This window comes from Synchiropus splendidus, chromosome 16, assembly GCF_027744825.2.
Source record: "Synchiropus splendidus isolate RoL2022-P1 chromosome 16, RoL_Sspl_1.0, whole genome shotgun sequence".
NCBI lineage: Eukaryota > Metazoa > Chordata > Actinopteri > Syngnathiformes > Callionymidae > Synchiropus > Synchiropus splendidus.
In genome coordinates this window covers 15,032,751-15,059,651 of record NC_071349.1, presented here as the reverse complement: position 1 = coordinate 15,059,651, position 26,901 = coordinate 15,032,751, and the positions used below count along the sequence as shown (strand labels likewise).

At 46.9% G+C, this 26,901-nt stretch overlaps 1 protein-coding gene across 4 annotated transcripts; it reads left to right on the top strand.

Moving 5' to 3' along the window:
* Positions 1 to 326: 326 nt before the first annotated feature.
* Positions 327 to 26,901, top strand: LOC128747372 (G patch domain-containing protein 2-like). 4 transcript variants are annotated; one of them, XR_008412678.1, is made up of 11 exons: positions 530 to 808; positions 2,280 to 2,939; positions 9,577 to 9,638; positions 10,626 to 10,778; positions 10,847 to 10,926; positions 10,999 to 11,063; positions 11,129 to 11,168; positions 11,237 to 11,325; positions 16,990 to 17,078; positions 23,385 to 23,776; positions 25,661 to 26,901. XR_008412678.1 is itself a non-coding variant. In XM_053845229.1 (10 exons), the coding sequence occupies exons 2-10, from the start codon at positions 2,281 to 2,283 to the stop codon at positions 23,531 to 23,533; spliced, it is 1,386 nt and encodes a 461-aa protein (XP_053701204.1). In that variant the 5' UTR covers positions 327 to 421; position 2,280; the 3' UTR covers positions 23,534 to 26,901. The 4 variants fall into 4 exon arrangements, 3 of the variants coding, with proteins under 3 accessions (XP_053701204.1, XP_053701206.1, XP_053701203.1); XM_053845229.1 differs by lacking the exon at positions 530 to 808 and adding an exon at positions 327 to 421 and having other exon boundaries at positions 23,385 to 26,901; XM_053845231.1 differs by having other exon boundaries at positions 529 to 808; positions 16,993 to 17,078; positions 23,385 to 26,901.

The following is a 26,901-nucleotide window of genomic DNA, read 5'->3' as shown; positions in this document are numbered from 1 at the left end:
CAAATTCTTAATTGAAAAGATTGTTGAATTATTACACGTTTACAGCAATAAATGAATTAAGTAAAAGTAGACCGAAATAACATGAAAAAGTGAAGTGAAATTGAATTCAGTGAGACACATTTTTTTTTTTTTTTTACATACAGGTTTTTCTTATTGTTTATTTGGAACTAACTAGAAAAAAAACAGTGTTTTTTTTTAACGATAAAAATGTGTTTTTTAAAAATAGTGTACGCTGACGTCATCCACTAGCGTGATCGGCTTCCTGTCAGAGAGGCTCGCGCTCCCCTGTCAAGTGTTGTTATGGCGCGTGGAGGACTCTTACGTCACCCTGCTCGCCCGCCTGTGATTGGCTGGCGTGCAGGGCGGAAGTGAGGTGTCCCAGCTGTGCTGCAAAACAAAACAAGACGAGCTGCGACTGCTGGTGAGTTGAACCCAAACAAAAGACACCCAGCTGCTTTTTTTCCTCCCGCTTCATGAACCGTGGCGGCTTTGTTTTCACACTTGACGGTGTTACCGTGTTCAGTGTGAGCGTGTTTCTCCGTGCGGCGCTCAGCTGGGCGACTGTCCTTGTGCGCGAGCTCACATGTGGATGCTGTTATGTAACAACACTGCTGCTCTGCACCAACGCTACTGTCCTGCCTCTCGAATGATGCCTGACTATGCTGCGTGACTCTCAAACACGCCTTTTAAACGTATTTCTAGCGGTTCATTTTTTGAAATCTTCACAGAGGTTGACCCGCACATGTTGGAATTCTGACCCTATGAAGACGCCTTTGTTGTAGCTGCCTCTTCTCCATCAAGTTCAGATGTAAACACTCCGCCTTCATTATATGATACTGGAAATGTGTCTCCCTTGTGCATCTTATGGACCTGCTTTGGACCGCTTTTGCTCATTTTTAGCTTAACTGAATAAGCGCCTGACAGAAGTCACGTGATCAAGTCGCTATGACTTGGTGTTGTTCTTCAGAACCAAATTGAGTGGTACCTCGGTTTTCGAACGTCTCGGAGTTCGAACAAAAATTTCGAGATTTTTTGCAGCGAAAATCCAGAACTCGAACACCCCCGAAAAAAGCCGGAAAAAGCATAACGTGCGCGGACCGATCAGCTGACCCACGACGCGCTTTGTTATTGTGTATAACGCAGCCTCTGTCTGCAGACGTGTCCCGTTAGCTACATTTACTGACGGTTTTTTGTTCATATTGAGGTGTAAAACCTTCCCTGTCTCCACACTGGACCGTGGTAGAGTGTCACAGGGGAGGTGCTCGCTCTCCACACCTCCTCTCCAGGGTTTGATGTCCTGTTGTGGGCTGGAGCTGGGACAGGGATGAGGCAAGTCTGGGACAGAGCGTGACTTGGTTTATGACTTTGTCACAGCCAAACTGCACAGAAGCGCACACTCAGAGCTGGACACGCACCGGGCACCTCTTCACTTCTGGAGAGACCTCACTCACTCGGCAACCCCTCCCACATGCAGCGGCCACACGCATAGAGGAACAGCGCACCTGCAGCAGACACTCTACATTCACTCCTACAAAAGACTATTTTAAGGCTTGGAATGCATTATTTCTTTTCCCTTTCATTGTAATGGGAAAAATCCATTCAGATTTCGAACAAATCGCTTCTCGGACGGCCGTCTGGAACGGATTGTGGTTGAGAACTGAGGTACCTCTGTAGTGCGAGTCTAATATAGCATTATACGGCAATATAGTGAGATATTAAGGTAAAGTATGGTAGATTTATTGTCAATTCTGCCGTATACATTGCATGTAGAGGATTGAAATGTTATTCCTCTGCCCGTGCCGTGACATATATGATATTGAACTAACAGACAACAAACGAAAACAAAAATGAACAATGAGAGTGCAAACAATCACAAGAGTGTGGGGGTGTATGTATGAGTGTGCATGTGCGAATGAATAGACACATATCTCGATATATTTTGTCCAAATAATGCGATCCAATATAAAAACATGCAATATTTTAAAGAGACAAATGTGCGACATGAATTGTTTGACCAGCTGTTTTACAAAAAGATACTCCTGTGAAGCAAGATGAAGAGTTTCGACCAGTTAAATTGATTATTATTTTGCGCTCTGCAAAAGAAAAATGAAACATCAGTTGCAGGCAGCTCCACAATTTGTGACCATGTAAATATGTAATATGTTAGTGGTTACATTTGAATGGCTTGGGAATATTGCCAAACTGTGGGCAATAAGGAAGTGATCTCTTGCTTACAATCGTTGTTATGTTTGTGTTCTTTTGTGTGGTTGTGTTCACAGCATGATGATGGACGAGCTGGTGCAGGACCTGGTGTCTGCGCTGGAGCAGACCTCAGAGCAGAGTAAGCTTGGAGGACTTTGGGAGGAGATGGTTCTGAATCCTTTGCACCAGCGAAGGCAGATCCGCCGCCGAAGAAGCCGCAAGCGCCACCGCGCCTCCTCCTTCTACCCGCTTGAGCACCGACGCTGCTGGATTGAAGCCTCGGAGTCCAGTTTGGATGAAGCCTCCAAGAACAGAAGGGCTAACGCAACGGCAGCCTTCGCTGCCAACTGTAGCGACTCGGATGATATGCCTGCCACAAGCCAGTGGCACACCTTCATGAGAGGCCCGACCAGGACCAGGCAGCCTTCTTGGCCCGAGTCAGACTCCTTCTCTGAGAACAATCCAGCTCGGCCGCTGAGGAGGAGAAGGAAGGTCAAGCGAGTGACGGCAGATGTTGGGACGTTCAGGCTGCAGCAGAACCTAAAAGGCATGGAGGGGAAGCTAAGACAGCGGCCTTCCAGGATGCAACATCTGGCCAGGTCGAAGAGCCGGTCTGGAGGATGGGCTGACAGGAAGAGTGAAGGAGCCAGGCTGATGGGCAAGGAACACTGGAAGAGGAAGATGACTCTGGAGGCCAAGGAACACAGAGACGGCGCTGACGAAAACATGTCCGAGGGGTAACATCATGTTCTCTTTTATGCCGTTACATGGCTTCACAACTGTGTTTGGTAGATGCTGGTTTGTGTTCGCTCTCTTCGTAATTTCACTCACGTTTTAATGTATTGTGCAGGTCCCCAGCCTGAAGGCCAAAGCCTGGCTCGCTTGTGTTCACATCTCGGACTTCTGAGCCAAAAGAGCTTTGTCTCGAGACAGGACCCGCAGTGTGAAAGCGCCCTGTGGCGCCTACAGGGTTAAAGCTAAGGAGCAAAAAAGCTCTAACTCCCATCTGAGATAACAAGTTCACAGCTGTAGTGTTGTTTATAATGATAAAGGGGACAGTAGCGCTCGTAGCACTAGTGCGCCACACTGCAGACTCAGTTTAATGACATGCAATTGGCGAGCAGTATCCCCGCTGTGATTGTTTAAAGAGCTGGAATTAAAAGCGTCCACCAAAAGCCGCCGCGAGCCTTTAAATAGAACATTACTGAAGCAGTTAAACCCCAAACATTAAAGCATAACTCTGCTCGGGCAGAAGCAATTAAACAAGGCGACATTTAAGATGATCTACGCCGCCTGTCTCCCACTAATTCCACGTCGATATTCAGCGTGTGCCCAGTCAAACTTAGAAAAATGTATCTCAATCAGCGTGCTCCACTTTAAGGTATTGAGTTGACATTAAAAATGAATGATGGGGGTCTCTTTCATCCCGCTCTCCTATCACTGGAGCCGTCACCAGGGAGGGGTCTGTCAGTCTTCTGCCTACAGGCATCTGCAAGCTCATTAGTTCCTTCAGAGAGGCGTTGCTGCAAATAAATAAGTCACTTGATTTGCTATTGACTGCTGATAGAATACGTGTTGGCTTGGTAATTACAACTGTGGTCACCGTGTGTGAGAGGTTGTCTGTCTATATGGGCCGTGGGATGCACTGGTTTCCTATCCAGGATGTCCTCCGCCTCTCTCCCCGACTGGCTGGGACGGACAGCAACCCTCTGTCAGTTAGTGGGAATGTGTCGGTTTTACTGTGTTGCTGAAAAGAGCCACATCCTACAAACATGTCAGGCTGTGAGGCTTCACCTGAACAGCTGGTCACGTGACTAAGCGGCAGTATAGCGGTTAAAGCACATCCCTGTGTGTCACGAGGTTGCTGGTTCGCGTCCCACGTATGGCTCTTGTGCATGTATTTTTAAAATTCATACATTCTACTGTGATCCTCCTCGAAATATCAAGCGGCGTAGATAAAAATGTGTGCGCCATTTCTTTATATTTTTTACGTGGCTCATGCCACCAATAATGTGGCCTCGGTCTCTGTGTGTGTGAGCGATACTGCAGACTGGAGTGTCTCATCTTCACTGAATTCCACTGAATTCAACAGACTTCACCTCCATCAACAATGAATAATAGGTGAAACACATGCCATACCTTTAGTTCAAGTTTGCTCCCAGTGGGGGGAACAAGCTTTTTGTTTCAAAGTTAAGCGGAAGTGAAAGTCTTTGAACAATATTTTGACATTTCACCAGAATAGCTCTTACTTTTTCCTCTTATTTCCTGTATAAACGATCATCTCAATAGCAACTTCACCAAAATCTCAGCCAGTCTGGCGGCTCATTTGCTGAGGAGCCGCATGAAAGTGGGGAAAGAGGCCTGATCTATCCGTATTCATTGTTTAACACAGGTGAATGTGGAGCCCATTTTATTTGTTTTTATATGAATGAGTCCACTGTCCTAAAAAGTCTACGACCCGGCCGCATTCATAACAGTCCTCGGCTTCTCAGTTTTAATCCCCCGCCGCCCGCCCTCACATTCCTCCTCCATTGACGTTCTCATTACCCGACGATCATACTGGAGATGGAGACTTCTGCGACCAGGCGTAATGGGACGGGCGTCAGGCTTCTCACCTCATGGCTTAATTTGCGCCGACCCCCTGAGCCCCTAAACAGCACTTGTTTTCTTACTTTATGGAAAAATCAATAGCCGTCCTGACAGAAAACAGCTCCGGAGAAGAAATAAATGGGAACATGGTGGCGTGCTGTCAATCATTCTTCACTTACACCACGCCGGCGCTCTTGATTGCCGCTCAGTAGACTGCCACGCCGCACTGAGGGCCCCACAATCTAATGGGCCGGCCTGAGCCGGGGTGAAGGATGTGGGGAAACAGCCTGACAGTGGTGCAACAGCAGTATTTATAATCCGAGCGTGTATGCTCCATTTGATGCCAGACACGGGCGCCATTGTGGAAATGTCTTTTGAAGCACTCAGATTTTGTTGGTCTGGTTCATTCCATTAAGCGTTGTATTTTTTTTCCTTTTTTTATTTGGAGTTTCCGGTCTCTTAAATGGAGCTGCTGCTCAAGGTCACTCCGCCTTCAGTCATCCAAGTGCAAGCGGAGCAGATGTTGGCAGCTCCTGTTGGGCTTCACATCCTTGATTAGCCCGAGCCAGGCCTGCTGGCAGTGGGACCACCTGGCACCCCGGCTGGCCTGCGAGGAGACCTCACCTGTGGGCAACTCTCACCCTCCTGATGTGGTGGCAAAGAAAACGCAATTACGTTTTTCATCTCCGGCTTGATCTGTGCCGAATCCATGCCTTCAACAAAGTGTTGCGCTTATGAAAAATGTACTTTTATTTTTTTCCCCTGCATGATACGATACATTACAATACTACAAGTTTAGAAGCAATATATTGTAATAAGAACCATCATTTTAAAGGGGGAAATCGGATAATACAGAACAATATCATGTCCATGAAAACAAGTTCATCTCTTATGACGTAATTCCAGTTAGACTCTCGGTTAATTTTCACTCAGCGGAATGTAAAGGAACTGCTCCCTTACATGTTACTGTGGTGCATTTCCATGCGTTCCAGCTTAAACTCATGGTGTCTCTAGTTTGTCAAGAATATTGCGGCACTAAGGCAGCCATGAATTATTTTCATGAACTATTTCTTATATTAATGATCTGTTTTTGTACAGATATATTGTTGTTAAGAACGTTTTATGAAACGTAAATATTGTCATGCCGAAGCAAGTGTGTAACTGTGAGTAGTTCATCAGCCCATGGTCAACCTTTGTGAGCTGCTGGTGGATGGAGATATAAGATTGGAAGTATTGCACCCCATCATCTTTCATGCCAGCTTTAATTGTAAAGTTTTTTTTTTTTTTTACTAAGGTACGTTAGTTTAAAGTTCTAGATGTAGTTTACGTTGTTTAGGGTTCGATCCAATGCCTTCTCATGAAACTAAGGAAGCAGTCGAACGGACAGGCGAGCAGGACTGGGCCGCGAGGTGCCGTAAATTCTGTTTTGGAAATTCAACGAGGAGTTTTTGGGAGAGCCTCGCACCATTTGCCGAAGTTAATTTTCATAAAGCTCTGAGACTAATCCAATTACCGCAGCTCAGGGAGGGAGGGATAACCTTATAATCAGACACCCATAGAAGAGGGCATGGATTTGGGTTGAGGCGGCTTGTTTGAAGAGCCCACAGATCCATTGTTATCAGCGTTCTGCGCCCTCTCTCTCTCTCTGCCGCCACTTTATTCCTCTGCAGAATGAGCCCGGCTCAATAAATGGTGTCTCGTCGGTAATCTCTGGGCAAACTGGTCGGCCTCTCCCAGGAGCGCAGGATTATTTCCTAATGATTAGTGCTCATCTGGCTACTGTGTTTTGCTTCACCTCTTTGGCTTGTATAGAGACAATAGGACCGTCGGGGGGGGGGGGCGGGGCGGTTCCAGCCGAGTCCTGGAATGACAGGATGAGATTTTTGTCTTTGCCCTTGTCTTTGTTTCTCCGTGGATATTTGGTATTTCATCTAATTACCGCTTGTTTTTGTGGTTCTTAATTGGGTTCTTCAGTGTGGCCCGACCAATCGCTGCGTGATTTCCCCTGACTCCTCTTGGAAATCTCAAAAACAAGACGTTTGGAGTCGTGATAGTTCCAATTTGTCTCCAACCTTGTCAATGACAGCTATCAGGTTTGCGTCCTCAAAACAAGTGGTAGCTTCAGAGACCCAACGGTTTCAGAAGAGGGGCTTCTTCCCAACAAAGCAGTTGAGCATCTTGTTGGCCGATCCGACTTCCTGGCGTGTTTACCTGAGAGTGTATCCTGGGAAAACCCAAGATCACTTTGAATGAGAGGTATAGTCCCAGTAGGAATGTGTGCAGTGTTGGCAATGGATTTAAGGTGAGCCCTTAGGGACTTGAAGGCAGGATGAAGAATAGGACGTCATAAGGAAGAGATGTTCCTAGACTAGTAGAAGTGCTAGACGCATGTGACCTGGAGGAAGGGGCCTCGAACGTTGAGGCTCGTAGGGTTAGGGTTGCAGTCGGATCACTGTCTTTGACACTGAGAACAAAAATTAAGGCTCAGCACAGAAGCACAAACAGAAGGTCACCAGAAACTCTCTGAATCTGAGTGACACATCTCCTACTTGTGCTATGGGGAAGATGGGCTCCTAGTGATTGTCTCGATGTGGCTAGTGGAAGGTAAACCAGCGCATCAAAAAGCTTGAAGCTGTCATGGAAAGAGTATCATCACCTGGGGAGGTGCTGAGACTGGCAGGAGGGACGACTGTGAGGTGTCAGTTGCCTGTGATGGGGCCTTGGCACCAAGATCATGGACTTGGAGAGATGCCACAGCATTCAGCATTGAAGACCACTAATAGGTATTTGGCATCAGATGCTATGTGGACCTTCTTCCAACAGTGTGAAGATCTGTGTCTGAACTGGCTTTTCATGTGTGTGCTGAGATCCCAGCGTGGCACCACCTCTCTATACCGTCAAGCTTAGGACCCTCCTCAGGAATCCAAACCTGTTTTGTAAAATGTTAGATGAAAGCCTCTTGGAGATGCACTGCAGGCCTTTCCCCTGACTTTCCTCCAGTGTCTTCTTCGACAAAGGTCACTCCGGTAGAAAGAGGAGGTGTTTCTTTCGGCCTGAATAATGGGCGTCTTAATTATTCACGCGGTTAATTAGCCAGTACTTAATGGAAACACCGGCCCTTTGCTGCTCAGAGCAACATCACATTACACCTCTAATATGGATAAATACTTAATGCCTCTAATTAATTGTTAATTCTTTTTGAAGTGTTGTACAAAACGGTTTTACTAAAGAGCCAAAGATCAGCAGTGATTGTGCTGTGTGTATCCAATGGTTGCCACCCACCGATCGTGAGGGAGTAGCAGGGGTGTTTGCAGTGGAGCAAGGCCCTGGTGAATCCGTCCGGAGCTCAGGGGGCAGAGGAATGCTGGGCTAGGCCAGACGTCCTGCCTGAATTCCCCCAGAGTGCCGCGCTCATCTTTCACATCTGCTCCTCATGGACGCGAGGAGAGATGATGGCCGACCATCTGTGCAGAACGGTCGGAGGTTTCTGAGATGCTGTCGTCACTAGCAGGCATATGTCAAACCACTTTGTCAGCGCGTATCTGACCCCTGCTCCCGGGAGTGATAGCAAGGTCACGGGAGTCAAACCAAGCGCAAGAGAACGTGAAACCACTCAAGTGGTATTTTAAGTGGATATATGTATTAGGTAAGCGGTTTAGCGGTTACATGACGGCGCAGAAAAACTCATTTTTGCCTGAGTCCGACTGCGGTTTGACTGGGAGTTAAATGCAAGCGATAGAATTACTGTGACAGAATATGTTGTCAAAGAAAAGCCCTTTGTCCGCCGCTCCTCACCCGCCGCCCCTCCTTGTGACATTGTCTGTTGGTCCTAGTCCATGTTTGCGGAGGTGTGAGATCAGGCTGAGATACCGGGGTGGTCCGGTGTAGCAGAGGGGCACACAGAGGGTGTGGAGGAAATGTAACAGGAGTTGCCCGGAGGTGTGGAGAGGAGCAAGTCTGGAGCCCGCACAGCAGATGTGAGCCAGTTGTGTGTGGAGGCAGCGCGTCTGTGCATGGGACACACCCAGAGGGAGGGGCCGTCCGGTCGGCCGGCGCGTCGCTCTCCTGTCATCCTCCGCCACAGCGGCCGGACTAGATTGGAGCTGACAGCGGAGGATATTCAATTAGACTCTGCATGTCACTCAGTGGCTTCTATCCGAGTCGTCGCTCCTGCTTTTGTGTTTGCCGTCCCTGCCGAACATGCGCCGTCTCTTCGGGCCATTTCCACTCGCGTCGACCTCTAGCTTCTTCATTACTTTTGTTTTTGATTGTTGACATTCAGAAGGGGCATGTAAATGCAGGATCCATATCGTTCAGATGTCGGGCCCATGTCCAAGCAAATTACTGATTAATAAGAAGAATCCATCTGCATTCCATGACCAACCAGACGGTCTTTACATGGACCACTGACGGGTTGAATTCATCTTCATCATATCACATGATCTTGAACACTGTCTGCGGACTGGCCACTTCGACAAAGGAGTCCCGTGCTCCGATCTCTGACCCGCACTGTTTATGTTGTAGTGTCAGAATAAGAAGAAATTTTTCATTTTCCGACTTTAGCCTGTCTTCTGCTACAAAATCCACCCAGTATTAAATATTAATTTATTCATTTTCTGCAGCTTATTCCTGCTCAATGGGAGCTACATAGGGCAAAAGGTGGACGCGCAGCCTTAATAGCTTTGAAATGAAAACTTGAATAACACAAGACGCCGCTAAGCTCTTCTGATGTGTCCTTGATATATTGTAAATGACAGTAATTGATGGCGCTGTTTCCCTCTGCAGGGAATCCAGCAGCACCTGCAGCAGCGATCCTGGACTCTTCACCAACGACGAGGGGAGACAAGGTACTTAAAGTGCTGTGTGCTCCCTCAGAGCGCTCTCCTGTTCATGCTAGGACTGAAGATGGCGGCGCTGGTTACTGGGCACCCAGGCGACTCTAATAAGACGTTGTCATGTCGCGCTAATGAGCACTGAAGCCTTTGCTAATCTGGTTAGCCGCGGCGCGGCCGGCTGGCCTCTGATTTAACAGTTGTCACTACACCTTGACTGTGAGGGGCTTGGCTCCTGTGAGCCTCTGTGACTGACAGGTCTGAGGAGAGTCTCAGAACGGAGCTCTGAGTCCAGCTGGGAGAGTAATTCACCCTCATATATCCCGGTCGACTGCCTTTTTCTTGTTACACATTTATTACTTATTCTTAAAAGATTTTTTTTTAAAGAATGTGGAAGTCAAGTCGCTTGCTTCAGACTGAATGACTTATACCCACCAGTCACTGTGATAAATTATGAATTATTAGTTTGAATCGTTTCAAACTAAGTCCGACTTGCTCGACTTACGTCCACCCGTACTTACGACTACAGCCAGCGGATGCTTATTTTTATCATTTTATTCAATGTCTGGCGCCGCAGCACGTAGCAGCCCGGCAACGCGTACGACAGTTACTGCAGCACAGTATCCCAGCATCTCACTCTCACACTGCGATCTACCACTACAGTAGTACCTATAATATTTTGAATGGCATTCGCCTTACACCCAATCCGACTTTCGACCGATTGGTCGTAACCGATCCCGGTCGTAAGTCGGATGTTACTTGTATGTACATTTGGGAGTGAAATGACTGACCCTCACTTTCACTACATGTGTCCGTGTAATATTGAGTGACTTTGACCTGTTGTTGGAGTTAAACCTGGTCAACAATATGAGTGACTCATGTCTGCGGTAGACTGCATTGAGATTAGCTCTGTAGCTGCACTCACTCATACATGTCCCCACTTATTTTAGATCTTTGCTCACTTTTGGAAGAATACATCCTGACCGCTCTCGCTCTGTGTAGGTGACGATGAGCAGAGCGACTGGTTCTTCGAGAGCGACTGCGGGTCTGGAGTCGCCAGCCTGCTGCCCGGCTGGGACTCGGACACCCAGCTTTCTCTGGACGACACCAGGCCGTCGCCAACATTCCTGCAGCCGGCTCGACTGACGCAGAGAGGTTTCACTGATCCCCTTGAGCGTTACGTGTCCTGGCCAACTCAAGACACAAGGCTTTCTTGTATTCAGGGTATCGTTCCCGTTTAAAGCGTCTTCCGGGATCGGCGGCCTGCTGCCTCCGGAAGGACCGGAGGAGACTTCCCAGCAAGGTCTGTTGAGAAACTTGGTCCAGATCATTCCTATTTATTTGTCTTTTTCTAACTACTTTTTCATTTTACCAGCGCAATACTCGACCAGTGTATGTGGAGAGACTGAGACAGTTTTCTCAAGACCGTTACCAGAGAGAGTAAGTAAGGAGCAGTCATTATCTTTCCTGTTTTCCTGGTTGATGAATGGATGATTCGGTTTTAGCTTCTGGCTGCCGTCCGTGGTTGAGCGGGACAGGAACCAGGTTTGTTTCTTGAGCTACATCTCAGTGGTTTTGCTTTGGATTGCTGATCAGGACTTTTGAATTTGCAGCTGAACCCACTCTGCCCTTTCCCGGTGTGTCCTATCGTCAAGTCCGAGGCTGCGCACCTCCGATGCTCCTCCTCGCTCAGCAGAAGCAGGTGGGACAGTGCACACATCAGGAGGGGTTATTGGAGAAACACTTCACTCTTTCCATCAAAGCCCAATATATTGATGGAGAGGTCCCTTAAAGTACCCGGTGGGAGGAGAGGTCGCTTGTTCTATTGAAGCATGTGACACTGTAGGTGATGGCAAAGTCAGGCTGGTCAGTGGTGGTTTAGCTCTGACATACACCGAAGCATTCATCCTTGACGTGAGACCTTACTTTTGTTTAACACACCACTAAGAAAAGACATTGGAAAGATTGGTCTTCTTGATTGATATCCACACCGTGTATTAAGGGTGTTTGACTACAGGTGAAAACGTGAGGAGGAACTCTTTTCTCCCCAGTGAAAGTCCATTTGTTTATCAGACAGGAGGTGCGCTTCTATTCATTGCTTCTATTCCTTGTTTCCCATATGTGTATTCTACACCATAATGTTGAACCCGACATGTGAAGTTGACTCAAGAAACTCGATGCACGAATAGTTTTCAAGGTCAGCGTTTGCCAAATAAAGAAATAAATCCCAGTGATTCTCCAACTCTGCACTCAAAAGCAGATTCCTCCAAAAGATGTTTGTCAAAGCTCCACTTGCAGTCATCCCGCCAACCGTTTGGATCTGCATGGGGGACGGTTGAGAAGCGAGCCGCCCTCCTTTGGCCTGGAGACTGTGGGACTCCTCATTGTATTGTTTCAGCAGCAGCTATTTACGCTGCATTCTTAATTCTGTCTTGCACACTGGCGCCGCTCTCCTGGGCTGCTCTACAGAGCGCTGCAGCGCCCCTTGATGAGGGGCAAAAACACGACTGCTATGAGAAGCCCCTAACTTCTTAGGGCTTTCTTTTCTAAACTGTCGCTTTCTTCTCCACCTGAAAGGTTCCTTCAGATTCCAGTCGGAGGCATTGTGAATACTAATTTCGCTCTATTAAAAAGCCCTCATATCCCTGCCATGCTCTCATTTGAATGGCAGACTCGGGGGAGACCTCTTAATTCCTTTATAGTGGGATTCAAGACCCTTCACTTCAAAAAGTATAAATCATACTCCCAAATGAACGAGGGAGGGGGCGGTGGGATTGACGAGAGGGGGCTTCTGATGTGTCCCGTCGGACGGCACGGGCTGAATCCTTCTCCCTGAGCAGCTCAAATCCAATCTCTGGTGAAATGGCTCCTCCGTCCTTGTGACCCGACTTCCACACTTCATGGCAAACTCCCTCACAAACACCGCGGCGAGACGGTCTCCTCAGTGTTTATTTAGCAAAACATTTGGCGTAAAAGGTGGTGGAGGCACTGGTGTAGCAAGTCAATGTGTTGAATCTTTAATATCATCTTTGTCTTTCACCATTTCCCATCAGGGGTTGGTGCTGCAATCTCCGCCTGAACCTATCTTCATCTTCCTCCCTAGTCACACCTATCCTTTTCAATGCCCCATTCACCACATCCAGGAACCTTCCTGGTACCTCATGTGTGGATCATCTCCAATTCCTCCTGGAACTCTGGTTTCCTCCCGCGGTACACAAACATGCAGTGGCTAAGTGGTGACCCAAAATTTTCCATAGATCTAAGTGTGTCTTTTGTAGCTGCAATGGGATCGCAAGTTCCCTACAACTCTGTAAAAAGGGACTAGATGGAAGATGGTGAATGAATTACTTGTTATCCACATCACTACTGTGTGAGAGAGCAAAACAAATGGTCACCAAGTCAAGAACAAAGCGACAATTTAAAAAAATGGAGTCATTTGTCGGAGGGAAAAAAACAAACCAATGTATCCCAAAAGTGATATCTTCATCATGGAGGTAGACTTCCGTGGCTCTCACGTGGCCTTCTTGTTGTGAACTAAAATTCTACTGTTTATTCTTTATAAGCGCTGTTTCTGAGTCTCCACCGTAGAACCACGACATGAATAAAACAGGAGCCAATATTACTCACAATTAAACTCTTCCCCGGAGCTCGCTCTTTGTTTTAAACGGCTCGCAGGAGAATTTTAGTCTGGCTGTAAAGTGGGAATTATACTGTATGAATAAAAGCTCCTGAGTGGCCACAGTCGGAGATTTGACGTTAAGTGGCAAAGGCCGGCTGCTGTTTATCCTCGTCTTGGGTGAGAATCGGCGCCGTGCTTTGTGGGATTTGGCCGTAATGCCCGGCGGCCGGCGCTCGCCTTAAAATGCATAACCGCCTCTCGGCCCAGCGCCGCTGCAGCTTTTATCTATCGACTTATTTATTCCTAAATGACACTTGTGCTGTGAGATAAATCACAGTCTCACGCCACTCCCTTCCCAGATTCCATTTTAATTGTGAGATCTCAGTGTCAGCAGTAAGTATATTGGTGTGAGTGGCCTATTGATTATTGATTTGGAGCTATTGATCATGTTCCCTGGGGACCCTAATCCTTTCTGATTCATTTGAATACCTCTATTAATCTTGAGATCCTGCCCACACCTGAAGCGCCTTGTACTCTAATGAAAATAGATAGTCGTTCTATTACGGCGGCAGCTCGGTCCTCTTTTGATTTATTATTTTTAATTGATATATTTGCTTTTGGATGTGGCCGCCAAAATTACAATTGACCCCCGTGTCACCGCTACTCCACTCTATTCTCTTGGGGCTGCAGTGCGTTTAAGAGTGTCTCGTATGACCTGAGAGGATCTATTTCGGAGTGGACGTCCTTTTGTCTTTGATACATTTTGGTCACTTCTGACTTCACTGGGCTTTTCTGGTCCCAAACAAACCAAATCAGCATTAAAACATGAATACTTGGCCGTAGGATGATCGACTACTGACAACATTACGTGGGACTTGAGGCAGGTGAGATTGTGTGGGACTGCAGGTTGGAGCTTGAGGCAATGTTTGGAGGGAACCTGAGTCTTTCCTCTATGCTCTTAAGCACATAAAGGCCTGAAGAATGATGACAAGCATGGCGGGGGATATTTGTTTTGATTGGCATTTTCAACATTTCTTGTGAGAGCTACTGAATGAGCTGAGCCAAAAGACAAGGCTCTCCATTTACCAGTGAATTTTGACTCTAAGGCTGCTCTCTCCTGGGTGTCTGGACTCCTTCTCTTATAGCATGAAGGTCAGACGTCTAGGAGAGACTCAAACTGCTTCCCTAAGAGAAGCCTGTTCAGGAGGCATGGGCATGTTTTTGGGATGTATCCTTGATGCCTCTCTAGTGATGTGTTCCAAATGGATGGAGGCCCCAGGACAGATCCAGGTGAACTGGAGCCATTATGTCACTCAGCTGACCTGAAGAGGAAGCGGATTCTGAGAGGAAGGAAGTTCTTCAGCTGTTGCTCCTCTGATCTCTGATGAGAGGAGGAAAATGGATGGATGAGAAAACCTGAGAAGGATGAGTTTGAGGGTTGTCCAGCGGCACAAGGCACTGTAAATGACAAATATTGATTTCTATTCAAAAAGAAAAATCTGATAATGTTCCTCCTGGAGGGTTGGATCTTGTGTTAAATGATTGCTGTGACCTAATAACACAGGTGATTGTCAGGTATTTTCCCGTCGCTGGGAAACACTGCTTGTCTCGCTGCGGTATAATGAGCAAGAGATGAAGGGACGGAGCGGCGCATGTTAACATCGAGGCGTTCCAGGCGACGTGAAGTAATGTGACGCTTAAATGCGGATCGATTTTAGAAGTAAAAAGTTACTTTGCAAAGATTGACTGTGCAGAGTTCAATGCCTGAGCTCTTCATCAGAGGTGCAAATGGCTGGTTATGTGCTGTCCGACAGAGGTACGATTGAGGGATCGATAGGCGCCTGATTTACCAACTGGAGTACAGGTAATCAATAAGTATAAAAGTAAATGAAATATGCATTACTGGGATTTTATTAGCGAGCGCCGGCCGACAGAGAAGAACGGCCGGGCCATTTATTTTTATATCTATTGATTAAACAGCATAGAGACTTTGCTCAAAGCGTGCCCTGGTGGCTCTCAGCGCCACCTCTCCAGCGCGCACCGTCATGTGATTTATGGGTGTCGAGGTCATGGAACATGCTGCCTGTAAAAAAAGCTGCCCTGATGCAGCCGTATTGTAGCACGTGCCTGGCGGTCGTGAGCTTTATGTGGCCTGCAGTCCAGGATGAGCCCGGCGGCTTTAACAAGGATTCCTTCTTTGTTGTTTTGCTATGTGTCATTTATTCCATCTTTACGAGCGGCTTGTTTGTCGACATATTTCTTCTGCACTTGTTATCGGCGGAAATACCTGCAACATTTCCTGCAGTCCAAACACTGTGAAGATGTTTTTTGGCTCGGATGGCAGCTGAGCAAACAACAACAACACAAATCTTTTGATTTCTTTAATGTCTCCATTACGAGTCAGCATTTTCCAGTTGCGCACCAATACGTCAGTCCACGTTGTTTTATCGGGCAAAGATCCAGTTGCATCGATGCAAAGTGAACCATGTCAGAGGCCTGTACACCAACCTTAAACAGTTTCTTTTCACCAAAACATTTGAAAAGAGTCATGAATATCACACGTGAGAACTTCTAGTTCTTGCTGTCCACATGAAGTGACTTGACGGGTGCTTTTTGGCCCCGGGTCCTTGCATTTGATGAGTTTGAGGCAGCAAAGTGTCAGGTGAATTGTAAGTGTTTTGTTTAAAGGAAGATGCATCTCATCTTGAAAACTACAAGTCGTAGGTCAGGTCTTGATATTTTCCTAAAATTCTCCACATATCAAAATTCAGAACAATAGCACTGCACTGAAGATGACCTGCGGTTTAAGGGGCTTGTGGAATATGAACATTTTTGTGAAATCACAAAACAAATTCTCACTTTACTTTCATTTATTTGAGACCACAGGGCAGCACCAGAAGTAAAGACAGGGATGGACATCATCTGTGCGAGACCTCCTGCTTGTTTGTTTCAACTTGAAAAGTTTTGAATGTCGTCTATGGGGCGTTAGTCTGTCCCTCAGCCAGCGAGGCTCCAGAACAGACAGGACAATAGAAGCAGCTTGGTGTTCAGGATTAGCATTAGCAAGGTTACCGCTGTATCTTGTACAGCACGAGTGCAATATATCAATACAATAGCACAATAGTCTGGTCTGTGACTGCCTCTCCTCCTGCACCTGCTCGTCCCCTCCTCTGCGCACTCGGAACATCTATCACATCAGCAGCGCCGACCCCCGCGCCCACCCCTCCCTGCCTGTGATGGAACGGACCTTGACCTTAACTTTACATCTCAGAAGTCGGCGCTATTAAGCGGCTGGTGGGGGCTTTCCCTATTTCAGCGCTCCTGACATGTGACACACGGAGGTATGGAGCAGGTATCATCTGTTTTCTGCGAGGCGGCAGTGACTCGTAAATACTCGGACCTTACTGCGCCACGACGAGCTGCTAAGTTTGTTCTGCAGGGTTTGTTTTTGAAGTTATAGACATGAAACTATTCTTTCAGGTGTTTACTTGCTGTCAAGTGTCATGTCATGTGGAAGTACTTCACTTCCTGTCTGTTTTTTGAGTAACATCCTGCCATGCAGCTCCTGGTAAAATAACTATAACCTCTCTCCAAGTCGTAATAGAATGACTTTTTACCAGTAACCACAAGGCAAATGCCAGTCGACGCCCTGAGTGACCTGCTCTCACCAAACACTCTTTGCTGCTCTGCACTTGTTTCCTGTTAAATTCATCTTGCAAGTATTGATGTGTGACCTGTTGTATCCAGCAGGCAGAGCAGCGTCACTTTGGGACTCTTCTGCACCGGAGACATCAGGAGATGGAGAAAAACCGATGCGGCATCCTTCTCATCATCAGGTAGATACTTCTGCAAACATTACCTAAACCAGTTTAGGTTGGGATCCTTGTCGTTCAGATTCATTTAACACATATTCTGGCTTGTTCACACGGCAGCACTTTTCTTAGAAACATTTTCAAGATTAGCATGAACCAGTATCAGTACCATGACATGCTGAATCCACTGAAGATGGCGATAGTTGGAGGTGCCTTGTCGAGGTGTTTAAGTCAGGGGTCAGTGACCTGCGCCTCTCATTGGTACTCTGAGCAGTTTCCCTGACTTTGTTCCAGTTTAAATTTTACTGCTAATGTAGCATGAGAGGTGCCAATCATTCTCAGTAACGGTGACTTCCCATGATGCACTGCTGCCCAGTCAACCAGTCACAGCCATTGATAACTGTAATATGGGTTTCTCATGGCCAAACAAGCTTCATGCTGCCCAGACTGAACCTCACTAGATCAGAGTAATGAAAACACTGGCGTTTTACAGTGTGCTGTTTTCGTCCATGTGTATTCTGACTTCTTCAGCTGCTCATCTGCTCAGTGATTGGTTGACTGGACTGCAAAGCATCATGGGAACTGTCACTGTTAGTTTTTGAGAAAATGGCACCAGTCTACTCCACATAGTAATTGAAACTAGTTGAAGTGCTGCAGCCAATATAAAGAAAGCTGCTGTACATGAGAAGCTTTCTTTCAACGTGGAGCAGCATCAGTCCCGTTAGCATGTTAGCACTAGCATGTATGAGAATTTTGAAGACAGTAAAAGTCGATTCTTGCTTTTTAACATTTAAACTGAACTCTGTGTGCTGGTGAGCCACGTTTAGTGTGCTGTTTATTATATTCATTTATTTGCATTTATATTATTTATTTAATATTCTTTATATAAAATAAAACTATATTCATTTATAATTTAATTTCATAAATAATAATAATGTATATTATTTATTGTCTATTCAGCTTTATTATTTATTCAGAAACAGTTTTTTGTTTCTCACAACTCTTCAGAAGCATTTTGAAGATATTCTTGCTACATTATTGTCAAAAACAATCCAAGGGCCATGGTGAAATGACTGAGGTCCCTGTGTATGTTTTGCCTGGTTCAGACCGCTCGACCACTTCTATTAACCCGGCTCCTGAGGAATGGAATCTGAATTGGTTTGTCCAGCCTCCACTCCAGCGTCCGCTCTGCTCGCTGCCGCTGTTTGTCATTTAAATAACGAACACCAATGGTTCCCTGATTTAGTGCGGGCTGCGGGCCGCTGATGTATATTAATACCTCCGCACGCCACGCCACCCCAGGGTCCATCACTCATTTGGATAAAAGAGGTGGAATTCAAAACCAGCCACTGCTTTACCTGGATACAGATTACATCCATTTATTGCCCTGAGTGATGGAGCGGCTGGCGTCCTTCACCTCCGCAGCGCTCAAGAAAAAAAAAAAAGGATTCACCCCTGCCCCATAACAACTCGTCATACTCACCGTGCGGAACAAGGGGCATCCCTCAGTGACACGGCGACAGACAAAAATAAGCAGGAAATGAGCTTTTGAGAGGCCACAAAAGACGGATGACAGAAACAGGAAACTGCTCACAGCTGACAGAAAATAAAGCCTAGTGTTACTTGTCCCACTTACACTTCATGACACAGTTGTTTAATGAAAGAAAAGATTTGACAGTTGAGAGAGGTGACTCAAAAGGTGACAAAAAATCTCAACCTCACAAGATTCTTGATTTGTCCATACAGTAAATGGAAGCGTCTTGAATGTACATTGTCTGTATTGTGGTTTGGATTGAGTCCCTCACAATCACGGCCCCCTCCAGCCGAGTGTTTCTGGAGTCTAGTGCCCCCTGTCCCCTGTGATTTATCAGCCCCCCATGTCTTCCAATGTCAGTTTCTGCAGCTGCAACCGCTGTGTATAAATCTTGACTCTGGCACTTTGCTGCTCCACACATCTCCTCTGTCATCTCTCCACAGCGGGGAGACGCTCCTCTGACAGCCGCTCACATGATGCTGTTAAGACATGGACGTGGAGAAGTCAGACTGTTTTCCTTGCATGTTTGACAATAGAATGTGGAAGAGCAGAAGTGGTCGCTGGTGTGTGTTGATTTGAAACTCTGTAATCAGGAGTGAAAATGGTCTGTGGCTGGAGGTGTCTCCCGGAGCTCCGCGGGGAATTACCCAGACGGTACCCAGCTGTTGCTTTTGTCTTCTCTCTCCACCCTTTTAGCACCTTGGCCACAGTGCTGCAGACACTGGTGTGAGAGACGGGGAGCAAAAGCCCAGCAACAAAAGCTGGTGTCTGTTGGGATGAGATGACCGCTCCATTTCTCAGCCTTAAATTGGTCATTTTCTGGGTTTCTCACCACAATCAATCCTGGAGTCTGAGCAGGTTTGGAAGCAAAGCTTGACAGCCACCTGATGTATTGTTACTGCTCTCATTCAGATTTGTCTTATTGATGTGGTCGTTACACGTTAATTCTGAGTGATGTCTCTCATATGTGGGAGCTAATAGACGTCAGCTTTAACGAAAATATAGTCTTGTATCGATTACGTTGTTGAAAAATTCTGTCTGACTGAATGATTTGTGCGAATGTCATTAAAGCTGGAATCATATTAGTCCATGATAAAGCCAGAGCAGAATCTTATGCCCAGATTGGAGATCAAGGCCTTCCCCAGGTGGAGGCTTTCAAGTGTCTTGAGGCAGGTTCTGAAGTGAGGGAAGTGTTTGCAGCCTCTCCAGTCGCAGGGACTCATCACTGGTCTGAAAAAGAGCTGAGCCAGAAGACTAAACTTTCTTCTTGCTGTTGTGGTCACCAGCTTTGTGGTGCCTCTGCTGGATGTCTGCGCTGTCTTGTAGGTATAGAAGCTTAGTCGTCCTTTAGAGACTCGAAGCAGAGCTGCTACTCCTCCAAGCCAGTTGTAGTGGCTCAGGCATCTCTTCTGGACACCTTTCCAGTGAGGTGTTAAAATGTCAGGAGCCCCAGTGCAGAGCCCAGACCCAAGCTACATGCTGCGATCAAGAAAACGGATGTATAGCTGCCCAACACCTGCTCACCATCTGATGCAATGCTTGTTTTCTCATGTGATGAAAGGAACAAGCACTTTCACAATGACTTTCTGCCTAACGCCGAGGTGAGTGATAAGACAGAAGATAGCGTCTTTCATACCCCTGTCTGACTTGTTCGCCGTGGTTTCTTAGTGTTATGCTGGAAGCACACTTCAGACCAGATTTCCTGTCAAGGCTGCTTCCTCTTCTTCCCCTCGTGTCTCCTTGCCGGAGCAGGACGGCGGCATGACAGATCACCTGTGTCGAGGCCCCACCATGTTCTTGCCCGGCGGTCCGACCCCCCTCTCATTAATGCCCAGGCTGGTGCGAGGACCCACGTGGCAGCACAAGACAAATAACGTTACCACTCAGCCATCACTTCTGCTGACAGAAATGCAGCCCACCGCACTATTTCGCCCTCAACCAACTTCCTTTCTGCTCCCTACCCGCGTCCTTCAGAAAGAGACCTCACATCGGCCTGCTCTGCTTACTTTCGCCGAGGATTGTTGTCGCTGGAGGCCGAGCTCACATGCGGATGCACTGTAACCTATCTTGTCTCAACTGGGGTGCTTCTCAGACGGTTGGCAACTGTGCTAATCGTTGTCTGTCTCCCACAATCCCCCGAGTCTAGGCACTAAGAGCTGTATAAAAGAGTGCAGTGTGCCAAACCAAGCGCGACTTATCCCCTAGGTGAATTAAACCTAAGAAGTCTCAGGATGTTTTAGGCAGTGATTGGAAGGAGCTGGTACAGGGTTGCAAGAGATTGTTGTCCCAGTGTCTGTGGCCTAGGTCGGCTTCTGTTTATCCGAAGTTGCGGGAGTGAAGATCCCCAGAGTTCCCTCTGCATAGACACCTCTTCCCAGGTGCTCCCAGGTCGACTGGGTCTGGACTGAGGCCTCCCTCAAGTCAACACCTTTCAAAGAAGGCCTTGTGGCAAGATACTCGGGGCAAGTCAACTTTTGGAGGAGCAGCAGCTACTTTGAGTCTCTACGGGAACCTCTCAGAACCTCTTGTGGACACATCAATCTGGACTGGGCGTCCCATCCTTTTCTGACTGAGAGCCATGGTTCTTAAACACCTTCTTAAAACCCTCTCATTTCCGAGAAATTGCAGCGCTTTGTTTTGAATTTTTACAAGTGCCAAAGTCAGAATCTCTTGATAAAATGCAAGACTGTCTTTCAGTGCTGTGGGCACCTTCCAGCTGGGTGGCCTGATTCCTTGTGTTCCTTTAATGGCGATGGAGCAGAGAGTGTGCACACATATCAGAGTGTGTGTGGCGAGAGAGAGAGAGGGAGAGCGCGGCAGAGCGAGCACATGAAACACAAAGGCGAATCATTAACGAGCTACTCAGCCCCGTTCGTTTAAGTGTGGGAATCAGCGGGCCCATGACTGTCAATGTGTAATTAGCTGATTAATAAACGGGGGAAGGCGCGTGCTCCAGTAATGATTGTTTTTAGAGAGCATCACATGAGAGCTTATTAAGATGGGAAGACGGTTCCATTCAGCCCCCCATTATCACCCACAATAAATGCGTGTAGTATAATTCCCGCAGCGATGGAAAACCTTTCCGTTGACCTTGACGTAGAGCCAAGCACGTGCCGTCGTAATGTTTACGACGCATGTTTCAGACCCCGCTGTTACCACGATTATGTATTTTTTATCTCCTTAATCTGAGGGCTCGGCATCCAGAGAGTGTACATCTGACGCAGTAGTTTCTACCACTGCGCTGCTACTGGTAAACCTACTAGCTACCAGTACTACTAGATTAACTTCTGCTGTTTATGCCTCTACTTCTACTAGGAAAGGTTGTATTGTATGTAGCTAGAACAAGTGCTACAGCAGCTCATGCTTCCACTCCATCTTAAGCTAGTGCTGTTGCTACAGCTATGCTATTACCATTGATGATCGCGGTTATCACTTCTATCTCAGGTACTAGTACTAATAACTGTTAGTACTAGTAATAACTAATAACACTGTTGCTCCCACTACTACTACTACCATTCCTGCACGGCTTCTCAAATATCTTGCTAATTCTGCTCTTGGTAGCAGCAAGTTCTTGAAGTCACCTTCAGTCGGCACTTCCTTTCAAGCCTTGCTTTCGATTCTCCGAAGATTAAAGTACAAATTTGGACTGGGCGTCTTTTGACTGGCCCAAATTGTTTGGGTTGAACCTGAGCAACGGTTAGCCATCGTTCCCTCAAGAAATATTAATCAATTATCTTGCCCGCCGGATCGGTTTGGGGAGGAAGTCATCTGGAAAGAGGCACAAGCAGATATAATGGGTCGCAGCAGAAGCACATGCCAGTGAACGCTGTAATGCCTAATCCTGGGAGACAGCCCACAGCCACAATGTCACTTCGAGTTGACTTGTCCTCTCAGACCCACTCCGAAAACGTCTCGTGTGACTGCCGGTAACTTTTTGGAAAGGCGGGGGGGGGGTCGCAGTGATTTATTTACCGAACAGAGGGGCACATGTTTGGAGCGCAATTGTTTTAGACTTCCTCTGTCTTTAGGAAAATTGTCCCCGATAGCTCCCTTCACTCCCCGAGACGGAGAGCTTTAAAGGTGAGCGCATTAGGAGAGGAAGGAGTGCAGTCACATGTGATGGATGAAGTTTGAAACAGGGCACATCCAGCGGTGGACCAGGGTGGAGGGGTTGATCCCGAGCAACAGCACAGATTGGCCCTTTAATAACCGTGTCCACAAGTCATCTGAGGCCAAATTGGATTTGGCTCACTTGACCAGAGGCTCTTTAATACTCAACTATTAAAGGGGGCTGATTCAAACTCTGGTAACAGACACCTAAATCTGGGAGGCCCACCAAACCAGAGTTCTAACCAGGGCTGTGTCACTCTTCTCATGTTAGATATACCCATCAGTTCCCTGTCTATTCATGCTCCTACTCCGACTGTTTTGACTGCTACCTTTTCCTTCCTTTATTGGTGCCACCTTCGCATTATTACTATTGCTACTACTACTACTAGTACTAAATAGTTTAAATGTTGCTAGTGCCAAACATCTTACTATTGTCTCTACGACCAGTACTATAAAGTTAAGTACATCTGCTGTCGTTGCTACTGCGGTAGTTGTTACATCTATGAGTACTGCATGCATCCAGTACTGAACCTTTCCCACTGTCACTACATCTACCCTTTACTTTGCTCATACTATCAATACTTGTTACTAGTCACAACTACACTGTTTACCACAGCATCTGTCACTGCTACTCCTTTTATTGTGACTGCTTCTTAAACTATTATGGTACACTACCTTCTCTGCAGCTACCAGCCCACATCACCAGAGAGAAGAGGCGAGGGGGGCCGGGAACACCTTCAACCTGGAGTCTTTGGGGGCGTCTGGGGGACCCAGCCCATCAACCCCACATTGTTCATCCACCACAAAGACTGAAAGTCCATCTTACTTCCAGTGAGGATGGTGACATTTGCTCCATGAACTGAACAAAGACCAGCTTACAAAGCACATCTTCTACATCAGCATGTACCGTCCACAGTCTACGCGGGAGGTTCTCACAGCATGACCAATGTAAATGCTATCAAGACTTGATAAGAATTCGGACATTTCCAGACAATACAGTCTTCAGACTTCCTGCTTCAACCCCCCAACTCTAACTATTTATCAGGAGGTCAGCAGGAACAGCAGAGAGAGTGATCAGGTGAGGCTGGGCGTTAGGGAGAAGGTAGGTAGGGTGCGTAAATACCTCACTTGTTCCTTTTTCTCGGACCCGAAACTGTTCTTTCTAGCGCTATCTCCTTGCATCCAACAATGGAGCTGTGTACCAACAAGGGTACAAGCAGTAGTAGAGGTACCTGGGCAACTGAAAACATAAGAGCACCAGCGATGCAAAGGCGGGAAGGTAGTTTGATACCATACACTGCGCACAGCTTACATGATAAGTCGTATAGCAAACCCATATTAACCGCCGACGATAATAAGACCGTCTTTCAAAGTGCAAAGGTCCAGACTATGGAGTCATGAAGACCAGCCAGCATCAGAATGTCGATCGGCCACATGCTGCGAGCGCATCACGAGTAGAGCCCGCCAGCAAAGCGCCACATAAGACCACCTATTAGCATGGATTTGAACAGCTGCAGTTTTTACAAAGGTGCCCATTAGCACAACACACAGAGAGAGCAGTCGCAGTCCTCGGAGGGCTTTTCTTTGTTCCCTCTCGCTCGACATCCATATTCAGATTCAACCCAAATGTAAGTTCACGGCCAAAAGCATTTTGGTCGCTCCATGTGGTTCTTCTCGAAGCACCAACGACAGACACTAGGTGGTCCAACCTGCTGGACTGGACCTGTTCTCAATATATATCAATATATATATGTGAGTCAACACAAACCCTTCAGACTGGTCTTCCCTTATGACTGTCACTGATTTTAAAGGCACAGTTCCACAGAGTAAGAACTCAAGAATGATGCTTTCTTTCCTTCCAAAACTACTCTCCAGTAGCTCCAGTACCTTCAGGAGACTTCAAAACCCTGAACTCTTATTTCAGGTTATGTGAATGAAGCCTTGCAGTCTTAAAACATGTTTGACAACAGAAAATCCTCCAGAATGTCTAGGATCCTCTGCAGCTACAGCGAGGAAAAGCACTTTGGGTATTGATCACAAAGCAGTTTAGTCACACAGCTACTCTCTTTTCTGACACTTTAGAGCCTCGTTTCAACCAGGACTCGCATTTAGTTGAATGAGATTTGCCAATTAACCTGAGTTATATGTCGGCAATAATCGGACCGAGGAGCTTTACATGATCACGGTGGCCGGGGATGACATTTATAAATGCTGTGTGTGCACACTCCTCTAAATGGACGCCTCATACCTAGACATACCGCCACAGAAATCAGTCAACGGAGGCTGAGCCACACCAGCCCCCCCACAAATGGCTTCTGCTGCAGGAGAAACACGGGTGTTTGAGGTGATTGATATCAATCGCTGCGAGTTATCAGTGGGGCTTGAAGCTGCTCATGATGTTAATACACTAAACAGGCCTGAGAACATCAATGTCCGATGACCACGGGTGAAGCTAGGTGAGCTAAAACTGGTGCTAAAGCTGGTCCCAGAAAGTTGCGTTTGGTGTTTCACCACTTTCTTCTAGCTGAGTAATGATACCTTCACTGCGAGTCACAGCTCAACGGAGTGCGAGGCGGCCTCGCACCCGGAGTAATGAAGTCATGTTGGTAACATCTCTTGATATTCAGGCAAAGGAATGCCATCTGTTGCCTGGTCATGAAAACATTACAATCGGAAGAAGAAGGTTCATTGTGCAGCCAAGGTTACCGTTGACCATGTCGGCCGTGTCTGTGCCTTCAAAAGACGCTGCTTGCTAGCCAGCCTAATCTAAAGCCACAATTCCGCCAACCAGATGTTTGTCCCCAAAATAAATTTCCCGGGAAGCGACAAGAACGGCTTCCCTCAACCGCCCCGTTACAGTGAAGGAATCCAGCGGGGCGGTGCCACTCATATTTCATCCCAGGTAAAGATTACCTGTCAGGCCCGCCGGAGATGTATTGATCTGTTTTGCTTTTTCCGCCAGCAATCACCCGACAAAGGCAGCGATGAGGCGAGTGAATGAGTGATGCCCGGTCCGCCCGCTACACACTGCTGGTGTCCACCGGCGTGATGAGGAAGAGATCACAGCGTCATAAACTCTGCTTGAACCCCTCCTGCCTCCTTCTCCTGAGGGGTCAGTTGCGCGTAGCCGTCGTGTTAGCTGCGTTTGTTTAGCTGATAAAACAGTCTCTCTGGTTCCTGCTGACTAGTGTTTGACTCAAGTCTTCTCCAGAGTCACAATATGAGGGCTGCATGACGTACAAAACCTAGCTACCGTCCACACTTTGCTTGGTGGTCAAGACGGAAAACTAGATTTCATAAAAACAATTGCGAAAGAACGTTGACAAAAACATTATATTCATTACAATTTGAGCAAATTTGACTGCAATAATGAACTGTCCTACAGCTTGGGGACGGTGTGAAGGTGTCTAAAGGTACGTGAAGTTGTCACCTGTTTCTGTCTTGAATGGAAGTGCAACATCTTTTTTTGTTCGGAAAAATTGTCGCAACACAAACCTGTATAGTTCGGGTCTCAGTAGAAAAAAGTCCTGTATTGTTTCAGCTGAAGTCAGGGGAGGAGCCGGGTTGTCAGCTCCAGTTCTTTTATATAGATGGGACGTGAAAAAAATGCGAACTTCTGATATGTATTACGTTATGTGAGGTGGGTTGTCAGCTAGCACAACATAGTTTGCTGAGGGACAATTCATTTCTACTGTCTGTCATGAGCTGTGCAGGTTTGTTCCAGGATATAAATATTAGTCTCTAGTCAGAAACTTTTGAGTCACACACTTTGCTGTTTGAAATCTGAAATGTTTGTTCTCTCTTCTTTGGGGTCACATGATCTCTGGCCCGGACGTCAGGGCTGAATAGTGTGTACATAGTTCCCTCATCGATTCACGTTAGCGGCCTCACACTTCCAACATATCGTTTACGTAGCCACGCTGACTCCGCCACTCTTTATCTTTAATTTTAGGAAATCTCTTATCGGAGCTCGTCCGTCTTATCTGGCCGCTCGCTATCTCCGCGTTTCATAGTAGTGACGCCGTAATTGCTTTGCTAATGATCTGCAGAGGATTAACCCTCTCCAGTTTGAGACCATCACCTGACCTCCTCTGTTTGCATGACTGTCGCGCACCAAGACGTTTCAGCGGGAACCGTTTGTCTGTCGCGCCGACTTGTATTTATTCCAAGTATTTGTGTGCAATAAATGAGATCTGAGTCATT